Source organism: Colletes gigas, unplaced genomic scaffold (genome assembly GCF_013123115.1).
Source record: "Colletes gigas isolate AHSC1104 unplaced genomic scaffold, ASM1312311v1 Colletes_gigas_Sc00038, whole genome shotgun sequence".
Lineage (NCBI taxonomy): Eukaryota > Metazoa > Arthropoda > Insecta > Hymenoptera > Colletidae > Colletes > Colletes gigas.
In genome coordinates this window covers 95,868-111,939 of record NW_025106667.1, presented here as the reverse complement: position 1 = coordinate 111,939, position 16,072 = coordinate 95,868, and the positions used below count along the sequence as shown (strand labels likewise).

Genomic DNA, 16,072 nt, shown 5'->3' with positions numbered 1-16,072 from the left:
TTCTATCAAATCGTAAATAACAATGTAATAATGATAGTTAACTGTCAGGTATGTAAAAGAAGCGTTACGTGGAATCCATACGCGAATAAACGGTGCAATTACGACGTTCGATAGGCAATCGATCGACGATTATCGTCAGCGAAATTCATTTATGATTCCCTCGGCGTTTCGATGTTTAATTTACCGGAACCACGCTGGCAAGAGGATTCGTTGATGAAAATTAAGCGCCACTATTTTGCTCGTTTCCTCATTAAACGAAATTTTTTATTAACACAGTGAATTTTCATTGCAATTTATATCGCGAAACATGCATCTTTCCATTTAAATATGACAGGGGAAAAAGAATATTGAAAAATTGTAAAATTATGAAACAAAAGTCAGAATTTAGAAGAACCATAGATATGATACAACCTCATAGTCGGAATATTTAGTGAATTAATATTTAAATTAATTTTATTGTATTTTCACGATAGATCAATACATAATATGTGATACTTTTATTTTATATAGAAAATTAAAAAATTATATTTTTTTTTAGTATCTAGATATATTTATATTATTATTCCCTGCTTTTATTCCTAATGGGGTCAAGAATTTATTTCATTCATTATCTTTATCGTATCCTAAAAATTAATTTCTAGCAATTATTTTACGTTTAATGCGAGTAATCATGATAAGGCTAACGAAATCTGGTGTTGACAAAAATTTATTTCATTCATTATCTTTTTCGTATCCTAAAAATTAATTTCTAGCAATTATTTTACGTTTAATCCGAGTAATCATGATAAGGCTAACGAAATCTGGTGTTAACAAAAATTTACAATATTCTTGTCACATTCCTCAAAATAATTTTGTATCTATTACAAAACTAAACATTTTTGTAAAAACGATTGAAGTAAAAAGAAACAAACTAAATCGTTGAATGCTAATTTTCGATCAAGCATCAATCCATATTATTAATTTATATTGTTATTATAATATCAACTGCATGATTCCCTTTTATGTATTATGTTTTCCTATATGAAATTTCATTCTATTCATGCAAAATAGACTAATTTGTATTAGAAAAAAAATCCATCTAGGTGATGAGCATCAGGTCAGTCAAAAGAATACTAAAAATTCATAAATTTATTGCTCCTGACGTGTATTTAAAGAAAGCTACTTATGGTAATCTCGATCTAATATAATTTATTACATGAAAAAAATATTCGATATATTTCTGTTGCAATAAAAATCACTGCATTCTCTACCTTAGTTGCATGTTCAGTAGTTAGTAACCCTGTCTGGACGACACATGTATAAATATGGTAAAATGGACACAGGACAAATTCTTGGATAAAGAATTAAAATTACGTTGAACCATGTTCTTTTACACGTATTTACATGTACATTTAAAAATATAAATTTAGTGTTCAGTATTAATAAAGTAGTGTTTATTAAACCCCTCAACGCTCATATTTTTCGGGTCAACCAAGAATGATCAGTTTTCTTTATTGGATTCGTTTCTAAAAATGCGGTTTTTGTTATTTACAATGTTTAATTTGAAAGAAAACAAATATTATTGTAGTATTTAAAAAAGAGAATTGTATTTTGAACAAATGTACTAATAATATAATTAAATGAACGAATTTAATTCACACAATCTTTTTACACAAATCAAAATCACATTAATTGACCACACGAATTCAAATCACGTCTGTCTTTTCCAATCACTCGTTACTCTCTGCCCGTTGTCTCGCTGCCCCTAGTAACCCCCTCTTTTTTTAACAAAACACTTTCAACCCTTTTGCACATAAGTTAACATTGAACCAAACTACAGCGTGACACAAATATTCAACACAAATCTCCTACATTATCATCCCTTAAACCGTTAGATTAAACAAATATCGTTTTTCAAAGCAGTCAGACTCTATGAATGTTAAGGACCATAATGAATGGACCACGACCACGTTTCACGTAAATCTCACCAATTAACAATTTCCAAAACTGAATACAAACATTACCTCCGAAAAAAGTGTCACTAATAAAAAAAAAAAGAGACCAACAGGTTTCAGAATAAACACGTGTCAAAGTTCTATTAAAATCATTATTTGGTCCCCATTTTGCCAGTGTCAATACCTTATAGAGTTTCTGGTCGATAAGATTCGCGATGTTGTTTGTAAAAACGCGCTCTTTCGACACTTGTGCTCGAAAGAGACAGTCTCGTTATGCGGGCGGTATCGCCATTTTCGTTTCCGTGTTCGTAAAAATTACACGGTGTAACGTCCGCAAATGATCCTATCGAGAACGTCGTCTGCTCGTCTGCTCGTCTGGCGAACTAGTCGAGCATTCGTGACTCGAAAATTTGAAAAACGAATACCATTAACTTTCACTTTTTAGCTGGCCGCTTCCTGTCGTCCGGCGAATCTCCGATTTTCATTCCGCACACGCGCCAACGCGAACCGAAATACCTCGTCGAGCAGCGTCGACCAGGTAACATGTGCTCTGTTAGTCGAAACACTAAAGTTCACATCCGCGAAAATAACAATCGCAGTTAAAATGAGAGCAAACGAGGGGACAAAGCGTTATTTTGCCCATAGATCGTCGACAGCGTCTCAACCGGGGGTTCCCCTCGTCTCTCGAGCAGCGTCGACCAGGCAACACGAATAACATGTGCTCTGTTAGCCGAAATACCGATTTTCAGATCCGCGAAAATAACAATTGCAGTTAAAATGAGAGCAAACGAGGGAAAAAAGCGTTATTTTGTCCATAGACGCCAGCGTCTCAACGGGGGGATCCCCTCGTCTCTCGAGCAGCGCCGACCAGGCAACACGAATAACATGTGCTCTGTTAGCAGAGACAGCGATTTTCAGATCCGCGAAAATAACAATTGCAGTTAAAATGAGAGCAAACGAGGGAAAAAAGCGTTATTTTGTCCATAGACGCCAGCGTCTCAACGGGGGGATCCCCTCGTCTCTCGAGCAGCGTCGACCAGGCAACACGAATAACATGTGCTCTGTTAGTCGAAATACCGATTTTCAGATCCGCGAAAATAACAATTGCAGTTAAAATGAGAGCAAACGAGGGAAAAAAGCGTTATTTTGTCCATAGACGCCAGCGTCTCAACGGGGGGATCCCCTCGTCTCTCGAGCAGCGTCGACCAGGCAACACGAATAACATGTGCTCTGTTAGTCGAAATACCGATTTTCAGATCCGCGAAAATAGCAATTACAGTTAAAACGTCAGCCAGTGAGAGCAAACGAGAAAAAAAAGCGTTATTTTGCCCATAACGGGGGATCACCCCACAAAGAATAAAAATAAATGTTCAACCGTTTCTGTTCGTCCCGTAAAACTAATAAAAAATAATATTCTCAATTCGTAATCCACGAGCGTATTTTAAGACCCGATTGCTTAAAGTGGCGACTGTCAGCGATTTCTTCCCCGCTATCAGACCAGGCGTTATGTATTCCGGACACGGATAGCTATTGCTAACCGTTTAATAAGTAATGTGACATTTCTAAATCGCCCGCGCGCGTTACTTAACCCGTTACATGTTGAGCAACGCGAGGGCAATTAAAAATACGTGGTCCGTAAAGGCTGGATAGGGGGACAACTGGTGTTTCTGTTCGCAACAATTGGTTACCTGTGCAAGTCCATCCTGCCCATCTCGATCAACAAGATCCACCACCGGGGGGTTGTCGCGACGATTAGCAACCCGGGATCCTCTCACGTCTCTGAACCGATCACTGTACCGTCGGGGGTTATAGTAGGTCCTGGACGCGCGAAAAATCGTCGAAAATCGAAGGAAAGGTAGCGAAACTGTTTGGTAGATCAGTGGATGCACCGGTGCACCACGACATCGAGCCACGCGACGACGGTCCGGCGGATACTGAGCTCCGGGGGCCCGCGATAGCCTCTTCACACGGACGAGTGAAAGCGAGAGGTGCCGCGAGAGGCACTCGCGAGGACCGACGACGAGTCACGAGTTCGAACAGGAAAGAGCGAGACGGGGCACCCGTGACGGCGAGAGAGAAACTAGGATGTCCCGGTCACGTGAAAAGAAGGAAAAACTTATGGGGGGCTCGGTGGAGAACGCGAGACCCGACGTGGAGGACAAACGGTCAGCGACGGACGCGCGAGGACGACGGTCCTGGCTGTCTTTCAAGAGGATCGGCCGAAGCGAGCAAGAAAGCACGACGCCTGCAATTATACTCCGCGAGGGAAGAACTCACCGCTGCTAGAGGAACGCTGCTCCTCTCTTACGTGCGATTCGATAGATCAGTGTTTCCCAAACTCTGGCAGTTACAACCGTTAGAATTTTTCATTGTTGATATTCTTTTGTCGGTTCTCAAAATGCGACAGAAATTATTTTAACGGGGGATGTGGACAGGCTGACTGAAATTTTCGACTCGGTCACGATGTTAACCCTTTGTGCTTAGAATTATATTTCAATTTTGTTACCAGCAGCTCCCAACAACGCCTTTAAGGGGTCTGGTACCTCTAGCGGTATGGAAAACGAGGCATTCTTTTAAGCAACACTGAAGATAAAGTAAGCATTCAATTATCCTGAAACTTTGTACTGTATTTAGGTATAACAAATGTTGAAAAAAACCCTTGGCAATGTTTAAAAAATATTTATAATTAAGCCTACACAGCGCCATGTTCCCGAGCCACTTCTTGTTTTGATGCCCAGCTGGTGTGCAGGATTGCGATAAAATGGTTGTTATGTACAACAAAAACCGAAATATTCCATTAACTATGATAAATGTCCTAGGCATTGACGATGAGACATTTCAATTTATAGAAAAATGAACAATGTGCCAGATATTTGAAACTTAAAATCGAATTTTAACACAAAAACGAGTTCTTATTACGAATATTTTGCAGAATTATTTGACAATTTTGAAAAAAACGGATCGTCAATGCCTAATAAATATAATAGTAAAGATAACTGTAAATTTTCAAAGCAATTGATTAATTAGAACTGGAGTAATGCTGCACACCGTTTTGTAAAACATAGTTCCGTGGAAAATGCATTTAACGCGCTACAAGACGCAGATACACGTCATCGTTTGGGGCTCTAAATTTTCAGCAAACACATTGTTCCGACACTGAGACCTTTCGCATAATGTTTTTGTTATTGTGCGTTTGATTCGCGCGCCATGTTTTGTGTTGGCCACTCTGTAAGGTTTTTGTGTGTTGACGATCGCGTCGCCGCTTGTGGCGACACTTCGGTTTTTCCCCCTTGTATTCGTTAACGCGATCTGCGATTCCACCGATGTATTAAACTTTGATGTACCACTATGTATTAAATTCTAATAAATCACTCTGGTATTAACTTTAACAGTTTTTAAGGCTTCAAACTATTATTTAAGCCAAAAAAAAAAATCGAATTTTTTAATATTCTAGAGTTACCAGACCCCTTAAGTGTTTTGTTTGAAATTTACCTGTTAAAGTGTCTGTTTTATTTACACTGTTGTTGCATTTTTGTAACTTTCGAGTGTACGATATCTCTTTGGTTTTTGAAAAATTGTCGCGTGGGACTTGAGGAGGGAGCTCCTGAGATAAAAATTGATGTCGAATCACACTCGACATATGGGTGCAAAGGGTTAATTTCAAAATTAAAATTAAACGTACCTGTTATGTATTTCTTCGTCGAAAAAGAGAACTGTGTTTAATGTAGATGTAAATTCGTATACGAGTACCAAATGAGTGTATACCGAACAAAAATTAATCAGTTTCTGATTAAAGCTACAAATTGCGATATAAAAACTAGCAAACAAATTTTTTTATTCGAAAAAAGTCCAAATCATCTTCATTCTTTTAAATGGCATTGTATATTTTTCACTTTGTATTGTACGCCATCGAATGGCTTTGCAGCAAAAAAAGAAGTGAAATCAGGGATGTTTAAAATTGTTACCATACACTTTGGTTCATAATAAATGTTGAAACTGTTGTCTGTTCTTTTGTATACATATTTAATATACAATAAATATATTATATTATATATACACTACTATTAATCTTGAGATCTATATACATCTATTAAAATGTATATTAGTAGTCTAATAATATATAATTGTTTAATAATATATAAGTGACCTTGACTTTTTTTGAATAAAGAATTTGTTTGGTAGTTTTTATATTGCAATTTGTAGCTAGTTAGTTAGTTAGTTAGTTAGTTTGTCAGTTAGTTAGTTAGATAGTTAGTTAGTTAGTTAGTTTGTCAGTTAGTTAGTTAGTTAGATAGTTTCTCAGTTAGTTAGTTAGTTTGTCAGTTAATTAGTTAATTTGCAGATAGATAGTCAGTTAGTCACTTAGTTAATTAGTTTGCAATTAGTTAGTTAGTTTGTCAGTTAGTTAGAAACTGATTAATTTTTATTTAGTACATTTTTTCTGTATAGATACACGTAATTCAAAGACTCACTGTATATGAATTATAAATAGAAAACTATATTTCTTTCAGACGGAAAATTTTTTATGTCGATGAATATTAAATATTGCAAGATCAATACCCCTGCCACTTTTTGAAAATATGAGCAAATAAAAAGATATCATAGCCAGATGTAAATTAATAAGCAATTAAAGCGTGGAACAATTTATTTTGGAAGGTTTTGCGTGAGCTCCGAATATCGTAATAACGTCTATGAGAAAGTAACAATATACTGACACGAACTAACAATATAGTAATTAATTTCCTCCTTCTAAAAGTAATTATAAATATTTGCTTTCCTTGTGTTCTCCTAGAAAAATAGAGGAATATTTCTTCGACAGTAAATGCATTAAATCAGGAAACTTTCATCTTTGGACGTGAATTTTAATCATTTCCGGCATTTATATCCTATTAATTGATGACCCCCTAATGTTAAGGAAGAATATAAATTAAATTTTGCAAAATTTCAATAATCAATATTTAGATTGAAACGTAGAGAATAATTCGCTGGAAACTAAACAATGACCACTTGGAATTAGTGTTGTTTGCACTTGATAATTTTAATTTTGTTTCCAATGATAGTTGTTTCGTTTTAAACTTCGAAATTTTGAAAATTTCAATAATCAATATGAGACTAAGTCACGGAGAGAATAATTCGCTGAAAACTAATCAACGACCACTTGGAATTAGTGTTGTTTGGACTTGATAGTTTTAATTTTGTTTCCAATGATAGTTGTTTCATTTTAAACCTCGAAATTTTGCAAAATTTAAATAATTAATATAAGATTAAGTCACGAAGAGAATAATTCGCTGAAAAATAAACAACGACCACTTGGAATTAGTGTTGTTTGGACTTCATAATTCTAATTTTGTTTCCAATGATAGTTGTTTCGTTTTAAACTTCGATACTTTGCAAAATTTAAATAATTAATATAAGATTAAGTCACGAAGAGAATAATTCGCTGAAAAATAAACAATGACCACTTGGAATTAGTGTTGTTTGAACTTGATAGTTTTAATTTTGTTTCCAATGATAGTTGTTTCGTTTTAAACTTCGATACTTTGCAAAATTTAAATAATCAATATGAGATTAAGTCACAAAGAGAATAGATCGCTGAAAACTAAACAACGATCACTTGGAATTAGTGTTGTTTGCACTTGATAGTTTCAATTTTGTTTCCCATGATAGTTGTTTCGTTTTAAACTTCGATACTTTGCAAAATTTAAATAATCAATATGAGATTAAGTCACAAAGAGAATAGATCGCTGAAAACTAAACAACGATCACTTGGAATTAGTGTTGTTTGCACTTGATAGTTTCAATTTTGTTTCCAATGATAGTTGTTTCGTTTTAAACTTCGAAAGTTTGCAAAATGTAAATGATCAATGTAAGATTAAGTCACGGAGAGAATAGTTCTCTGAAAACTGAATAACGACCACTTGAAATTAATGTTGTTTAGAATTGATTGAATTAATTTTGTTTCCAATGACAGTTGTTTCGTTCTAAGCTTCGAAATTTTGCAAAATTTAAATAACCAATATGGGATTAAGTCACGGAGAGAATAATTCGTTTAAAACTAAACAACGACCACTTGGAATTAGTGTTGTTTGCACTAGATGGTTTTAATTTTGTTTCCAATGATAGTTGTTTCGTTTTAAACCTCGAAATTTTGCAAAATTTAAATAATCAATACGAGATTAAGTCACGGAGAGAATAATTCGCTGAAAACTACACAACGACTACTTGGAATTAGTGTTGTTTGGACTTGATAATTGTAATTCCGTTTTCAATGATAATTGTTTCGTTTTAAACCTCGAAATTTTGCAAAATTTAAATAATCAATATGAAATTAAATCACGGAGAGAATAATTCGTTGACAACTAAGCAACGACCACTTGGAATTAGTGTTGTTTAGACTTGATTGTTTGAATTTTGTTTCCAATTACAGTTGTTTCGTTTTAAACTTCGAAATTTTGAAAATTTCAATAATCAATATGAGACTAATAAGTCACGGAGAGAATAATTCGCTGAAAACTGAACAACGACCACTTGGAATTAGTGTTGTTTGGACTTGATAACTATAATTCTGTTTCCAATGATAGTTGTTTCGTTTTAAACCTCGAAATTTTGCAAAATTTAAATGATCAATATGAGATTAAGTCACGGAGAGAATAGTTCGCTGAAAACTAATCAACGACCACTTGGAATTATTGTTGTTTGGACTTGATAATTTTAATTTTGTTTTCAATTACAGTTGTTTCGTTTTAAACTTCGAAATTTTGCATAATTAAAATAATTAATATAAGATTAAGTCACGGAGAGAATAATTCGCTGAAAAATAAACAATGACCACTTGGAATTAGTGTTGTTTGGACTTGATAGTTTTAATTTTGTTTCCAATGATAGTTGTTTCATTTTAGACCTCGAAATTTGCAAAATTAAAATAATCAATATGAGATTAAGTCACAAAGAGAATAGATCGCTGAAAACTAAACAACGATCACTTGGAATTAGTGTTGTTTGCACTTGATAGTTTCAATTTTGTTTCCAATGATAGTTGTTTCGTTTTAAACTTCGAAAGTTTGCAAAATGTAAATGATCAATGTAAGATTAAGTCACGGAGAGAATAGTTCTCTGAAAACTGAATAACGACCACTTGAAATTAGTGTTGTTTAGAATTGATTGAATTAATTTTGTTTCCAATGACAGTTGTTTCGTTCTAAGCTTCGAAATTTTGCAAAATTTAAATAACCAATATGGGATTAAGTCACGGAGAGAATAATTCGTTTAAAACTAAACAACGACCACTTGGAATTAGTGTTGTTTGCACTAGATGGTTTTAATTTTGTTTCCAATGATAGTTGTTTCGTTTTAAACCTCGAAATTTTGCAAAATTTAAATAATCAATACGAGATTAAGTCACGGAGAGAATAATTCGCTGAAAACTACACAACGATCACTTGGAATTAGTGTTGTTTGCACTTGATAGTTTCAATTTTGTTTCCAATGATAGTCGTTTTGTTTTAAACTTTGAAATTTTGTTTGGACTTGATGGTTTTAATTTTGTTTCCAATGACAGTCGTTTTGTTTTAAACTTCGAAATTTTGCAAAATTTAAATGATCTATATTTAGATTAACTCACGGAGAGAATAATTAGTTGAATACTAAACAACGACCACTTGGAATTAGTGTTGTTTGGACTTGATAGTTTTAATTTTGCTTCCAATGATAGTCATTATGTTTTAAACCTCGAAATTTTGCAAAATTAAAATAATCAATATTTAGATTAAGTCACATAGAGAATAATTCGCTGAAAACTAAACAACGACCACTTGAAATTAGCGTTATTTAGACTTAATAATTCTAATTTTGTTTCCAATGATAATTGTTTTCTTTTAAACATCAAATAGCCAGAAATAAAGAATGTTATGCGTTCCGTAAACATATTGTAAAGCGAGAAGTGTTCCGTGACTATAAAAGTTTGGGAAACGCTGCAATAGACCGAGCGAAGCGAGAGAGAAAGCACGATGCTGCCGGTCACATGAGAAACGGGAGACATTTATCGGCTAAGCGCGGGCGAAAGTGAGACGAAACGAGCTGAGCCGAAGAAGGACGAGGAAACGGGGAACCGTGGATCTCGTCACGTGCGAAGAAAACCAAGCCAAACGAGTTGCAACGACGGGGAGTGGAACGACGGCGAAAGCACCACGCGGAAGGAACCTAATGTACGCGTCGGGTTCACCTGCTTTTCAGCCAGATTCGATCTGGCAACTCTCTCGCCCTTGCTGCCCCGTCTCCTATACACCTTCTCTCCGCGATACGAACAAACGATCCAATTCTTTTTTTTTTATACCATAAACAACCATCGAACCATCATTTATCTCCTCTTCGCCATTAAAAAGTGAATTGACGTTAGGAAGCGAAAATAAAAGAAATAAACTAGGTTTATAAAAGCAATAAAATTACACAGCTCTAACCTGTGTATGTACATAATTCGATTTTCACTTCATGTAGTGATTCAAATTAATTATAATATTAGAAAATATACGGAAGAAAAAAAAATACAAATTATGAAAATTAAGAGATATAACAAAATTTCAAGTTAAAGTACATATTAACATTGCATTTTCTCATCAATCATAACGAGTTAAGATTTTGTAGGATTTTCTAAACGAAATTGTTGAATTTTGATTATTTGAAAAGAAAGAAATAAAAAAAGTCTAGAAAAATATTTATAGGAAATATTAATATAATTTTTAGAGTACAGGAACAAGTTCGAGTCGAGTGATGTGTATGATCGTTGACTTAGAATTCTAATCAGCAAATCGTGTTTCGAATTATTTCGAATAGACTTCCGTTTATTTTTTCAGTTATCACAGATTTGAAAAGGTAAACGAAGAGGAAGACTTCGCAATAAATTAAGACTAATGCAATAAATTGAGCTAACGCCTCTTTTCTAAAGATGAAAATAAACAATCGATATCAATAATGATGGTAATTGTGAACAACCAAAAGAAGAAAATCATAAAATACAAATTTCCACCAGAAAGTGAAACAGTAAGTAGAAAGGAAAGAAGGAAAAAAATTAATCAAATATTTATATTTCTAAGAAAACCGTTACCATAAATTAGAATGTTATTCACAATATAAATATTGGTTATATTGTGTAAAATTCATCTATATACTTATCAATGAAATAAAAATGTAACATTCGTTATACTATTTTTACATTACACGTGTCTCAAGTATGAATTATAAATTTTGTACGTGTTTCTATTTATTTTTTAAGTTTGACAAATAATATGTATTATTGGTTCTTTCCTGTTGCGTTTCTTTTCGTTTTTGTCGCGATTTTTCTGCGGCACTGAGATTTATACCGCGAACTTTCCAATCGCATAAACAAAAACCCGTATTCTTGTGCGGAAAGGATCGATGATCTTACGCACTGGAGATTTTTCAAGAGTTATTTCTCACTCTTACTACTTTGACAAGAGTTACCCAAATAACGAAAGATTAATGCCAGATCCTGAATAAAAACAAGCGGGGGATTGTCATTTTTCCCTTCTGAAACAATTTGTTGCACAGAAAAAGATCATTTGTTTAGAAAAGAACATGAAATTGATATGTTCATTAGTTTCTTCGAAAACATGCCGGAAATACACTTAAAAAATGTTTGAATAAGATCACTTGATCGCAGTAGCTGCAAATTATATAACAAAACAAATGTCGGAAGAAAAAGAAGCTGTTCAAGAGTCCTAAGCTTTTTTGCAACAATAAGTCTGCTCAGTGAGTGTAGTTATTTTTACTGACTGTAGTTGGTAACGCTGGAACGGAGATATGAGGGGGAATCCCGTGGTAGAATGGCCAATAATGGCGTCGTGAGGGAGCATGTTTAGAAATACGTATGGTACGTTCATTGTCATGCAAGTACACCATTTATTATAACTAGACTGCGGATCTTTATGCAAATCCATATTTTTATTAATAGAATTAATAAAATGGAAGCTTTGTAGATGATTGTCTCAACCCTTAAATATAATAATTCGTATCTTACCTTAAGTATTTTTTATATTTTTACATATTAAATGTATTCTGTAGTTTTTTGAGGATTAAAATTTCCCATAAATGCATAAACATCCGCAGTTTAATTATAACTCACTAGCATACCCCGTCTCGGCTTCGTCCGACCTTGTGCAAAAGCAATTTATGACCATTTTTTTTTTTTTTTTTTTTTTTTAATTATTATTCATGTTTAGTTGCAGTACCTGGGGCAGGGGGCCCTATAACCTGCATTTAGGATAATTATTAGTGCCTGGTATATATTTATGTAATGTGGGGTTGTGTTATTTCATGCGTTCAGGCTCGAGGGAAAACTTTCAAAAACCTCGTTTTCATGCGTCATGCGGTTAGTTTGATAGTGGGGGTTGTTAGTTTAGGATGAGTCTGGGTGTTTTTATCCGCGTTTTTAGTGGGATGGTGATGGGGTCATAGTTCCCTACCGTGGCTATTAGGGGATTTGGGTGATGTAGGTTGGAGATTTGAGCTGCAGCGGCCAGCTTCATGACATGCTCGCGAATATATTCTATTTGTGCTTCCTCATGCAATGAAGCAATTGTGTGGCGATTCTCTGGTGATAGGGGTTTGTTTAGTTTGATGCGGAGATACTTATTCTGTATTTTCTGAATCCTGGACAGGTGTGTGTTGGCTGTGGTGCACCAGATTTCTGCTCCGTATGTTAGGATTGGGCGTACGCAGGTGTAGTATATGCGGAGTTTCAGAGAGGTAGAGAGTGGACTGCTTTTGGCTATGAGGGGATAAAGCATGCGTAGGATTCCGATGCCTTTGCAGGCTCGGTCGTGTGTGTTATGTTTCCATTGTAGTTTTGTGTCGAACCAGATTCCTAAATATTTGACTTTGTTAGACCAGATTATGGGGTGGTTGTCTATGGAGAGGTTGGTGGGGTTGGGATTGCACTTGCAGGTGAAGAGGATTGCCTCTGTTTTGGAGGGGTTTAAGGTAAGCTTCCAGGTTTGGGTATACTGATGTATGCTATTGAGGTGGTCTTGCGCGTATTTTACCGCTTGATTTGGAGCACATGAGGAGGAGTAGACAGCAGTGTCGTCGGCATAGAGTGTGATTTTGGTGTTGTGGTTTCTGGGGATATCGTTTATATATATGTTGAATAGTGTGGGGCCTAGGACTGACCCTTGGGGGACTCCTGTGTGTAGTGGTCTGGGTGTGGATTTTGTGCCATTGTGGTTTACAGTCATCGATCTGTTGTGTAGGAAGCTTTGGGTTATCTTGATTAGATGTTTGGGGAGGTTAATATGCTGTAGTTTTAGCAGGAGTCCATTGTGCCAGACAGTGTCGAAGGCTTTCTGGAGGTCTAGTAGGACTAGAGCCACCGATCTGTTCTTGTTCACTTCTAGCGCAATGTCTTCCTGCAGTCTGAGGGCTTGGTGGATTGTGGAGTGTTTGGCTCGGAAGCCAAATTGTTCTGGGATTAGGGAGTTGTTTTCTGAGAGGTGGGATTGTATTTGTATCAGGATGATTTTCTCTAGGATTTTGCCTAACAGGCTCAGGAGGCTGATTGGTCTATAGTTGTTGGGGTTGGTGTGAGCTTTCCCTGGTTTGGGGAGGGGTATGACTTTAGATGTTTTCCAGGAGTTGGGGAAGTAAGCCAGGTTGTAGGATTGCCTGAGGATGTAGTAAAGCTGGATGATCATTCGGTAGGGTAGGTTTTTGAGTTGGAGTGCTGTAATTTGGTCTTGTCCTGGGGATTTGTTGTTTTTTCAGGTTTCTTATAAGTCTGTGGATTAATTGTGGGGTGATGGATTGTGGGTTGAGTGGAGTGGTGTCGGAGGAGGCTAGGTTCTGAGCGAGGAGATCGGCTTCCTGGTCTGTAGGGGTGTTATTAGGTTGAGGGGGTGGTAGGTGGAGTGTTTTGGCTAGGAGTTCCACTTTATCGGAGTTGGTGTATGCTGTGGTGTTGTTGGCTGTGAGAGGAGGTATGGTGTGTTTGTTATTTTTCAGGGCTTTGTAGGTTGACCAGAGGGTGGTGGGGTTGGAGTCGATTTGGGAGAGCTTGTGGTTCCAGGAGGTGTTTTTGAGGTCTCGGATCTTGGTCTTAATTTGGCTTGTGAGGGTGTTTTTGAGGTGTCTGTGCAGGGGGTTAGCGGTGTTCTGGTATTTGCGCCTGTATCGATTTCGGAGTCTGATGAGGTTGATGAGCTCTAGGTCTGGCTTGATGGTTTTGGAGTAAGCATGGGAAGTGGTGGTTGCTCTATTGTGGTATCGTAGGATTGATTTTTGGATTTTGGTAATTTCTTGGTCTATGTCCTGTGTGGTGTTAAGGTGCGCGTTGATAGGGTAGTTGCTACCCTGGTTGCGGAATTGGAGCCAGTTGGTGGTGGAGATTGTGCAGTTTGTAAAATTTGTGCTGTTTGTGTTGTGCTTTAGGATAATTGGGAGGTGGTTGGAGGGTAGGTCGTGGATGGTGTAGCATTCGGCGTAGTGGGAGGAATTTGTTAGGAAGATGTCTATGTTCGAGGGTCTGGCCCGAGGTTGTTTGTGGGAGTATGTGTCGCTGTGTGCAATATGGTACGAGTTTTTTGTCATGTGTGTATATAGTGTTTTGCCGTTGGTGTTTGTGCTCGTGTTGTTCCAGCAGGTGTTTTTGGCGTTGAAGTCGCCCCCAATTATGAATTTATGATTGTGTGTGGTTAATGTATTGAGGTCTTGCTGTGTGAAGCGTTTGCTGGGAGGTAGGTAGGCTGCGCCTATGATGGTTTTAGGGTTATTGGAGAGTTGTATGAATGTGGCTTCTACGTTGTCCAGGAACGGCAGTGGGAGTGGATCGAATTTTAGGCTCTGGTGTATTATGATAGCTACTCCTCCTTTTGGGGTTGGGCGGTCGTTTCGGATGATGTTATATCTGGTGAGTCGGATGGAATCAGCTGGCTTTAGCCAGGTTTCTGAGATGAGGGCTATTTGGATTTGGTGATGTTCAAGGAAGAGTTGGAGTTCTGGGATTTTGTTGAGGATGCTGGTGGCGTTCCATAGGATTATTTTTTTGGGGGGGAGATTAGCCATTTATAAGCTCGGCGGCTTCTAAGAAGGCTTGGAGTTTCTGAACTTTTGTTTGGCATGTTACTAGTTTACTATATAGGAAGTCTAAGCCGGCTCCCATGCTGGAGATGTCTAATAGTTCATTAATGGCTTGCGCCTTGGAGAAGAGGTTGGTGAGGTCAGGCTGATTTGGGTTTTTCGGTTTGGGAGTGGAGTTCGCGGTTACGTTGGCGTACGTTCTCTGGTTTATTGGAGCTTGGGATGGCTTGGTTGGTTGGAGGAGGATTGCGGGTGGAGTAGGGAGGCTGGCTATTGTGGGGGTAATTTGGGAAGCTTTGAGTGGGTGGGTTTTAGCGGCTATCTTCTGTAGGAAGTTTAGAAGGGAGGGACACTGGCTGTAATTTGCCGGTTGGGCGCCCTTGCAGTTGCAGCAGGTGGCTGGGGTGGTTGGGGGTTTGACGCAGTCCTTAGTGTGGTGGGGTCCTGCACACTTTACGCAGGCGGGGTTCTTTGTGCAATTGACTGAAGAGTGTCCGAAGGCTTGGCAACGGTAGCATTGAATGTAGGGTCTGGAACTATTGTATTTTTCCCAGTAGGCGCGGGTGTGCCCTAGGGACCTGACTTGATTGATGTGCTGAAGGGTGGTGACCTTAGAGAAGACTAATTTGTATGTTGCGAGGTAGCTAGTTTCTTTTCTCTTGAGCTCCGTGCAGGAGAGAGGGTTGAGGCCTTTGGCTTGAATCTCTTGGATTATTTGGGACGGGGGGAGCTTGGGTAGGCCTTTGAGGACGACTGCCATAGTTTTTTCATTGGAGAGGGTATATGTGTGTAGTTGTATGTTGTTGGAGGTTAGAATAGATCTAACTGCCTGGAAGTCGGAGGTGGTGGTAGTGGTGATTTTTACCTGGTTTTTGAGGTACTTAACCTCGAATTTTTCTTTGGCTGTGTCCTCGAGAAGTTTACACAGGCCAGAATGGTTTACAATGGTGGAGTGAATGAATATAGGTGGAGGCTTACCAGGAGTTGCGTTTGTTTGATTTGGTGGAGTAGAAACCTGAACACTGGGGGGCTTGGTGGTGCTGGCGGCGATG

General features: G+C 37.3%; 1 protein-coding gene across 1 annotated transcript in view; it reads right to left on the bottom strand.

The window, feature by feature from the left end:
• LOC122402694 overlaps nt 1–3,813 on the bottom strand; it is a 71,660-nt gene extending 67,847 nt beyond the window's left edge. The window contains exon 1 of the mRNA XM_043405703.1: nt 3,623–3,813. Within this exon, the coding sequence (XP_043261638.1) occupies nt 3,623–3,645 (23 nt within the window). The 5' untranslated portion in view covers nt 3,646–3,813. The remainder of the gene's footprint in view (nt 1–3,622) is intronic.
• Nucleotides 3,814–16,072: the final 12,259 nt, after the last annotated feature.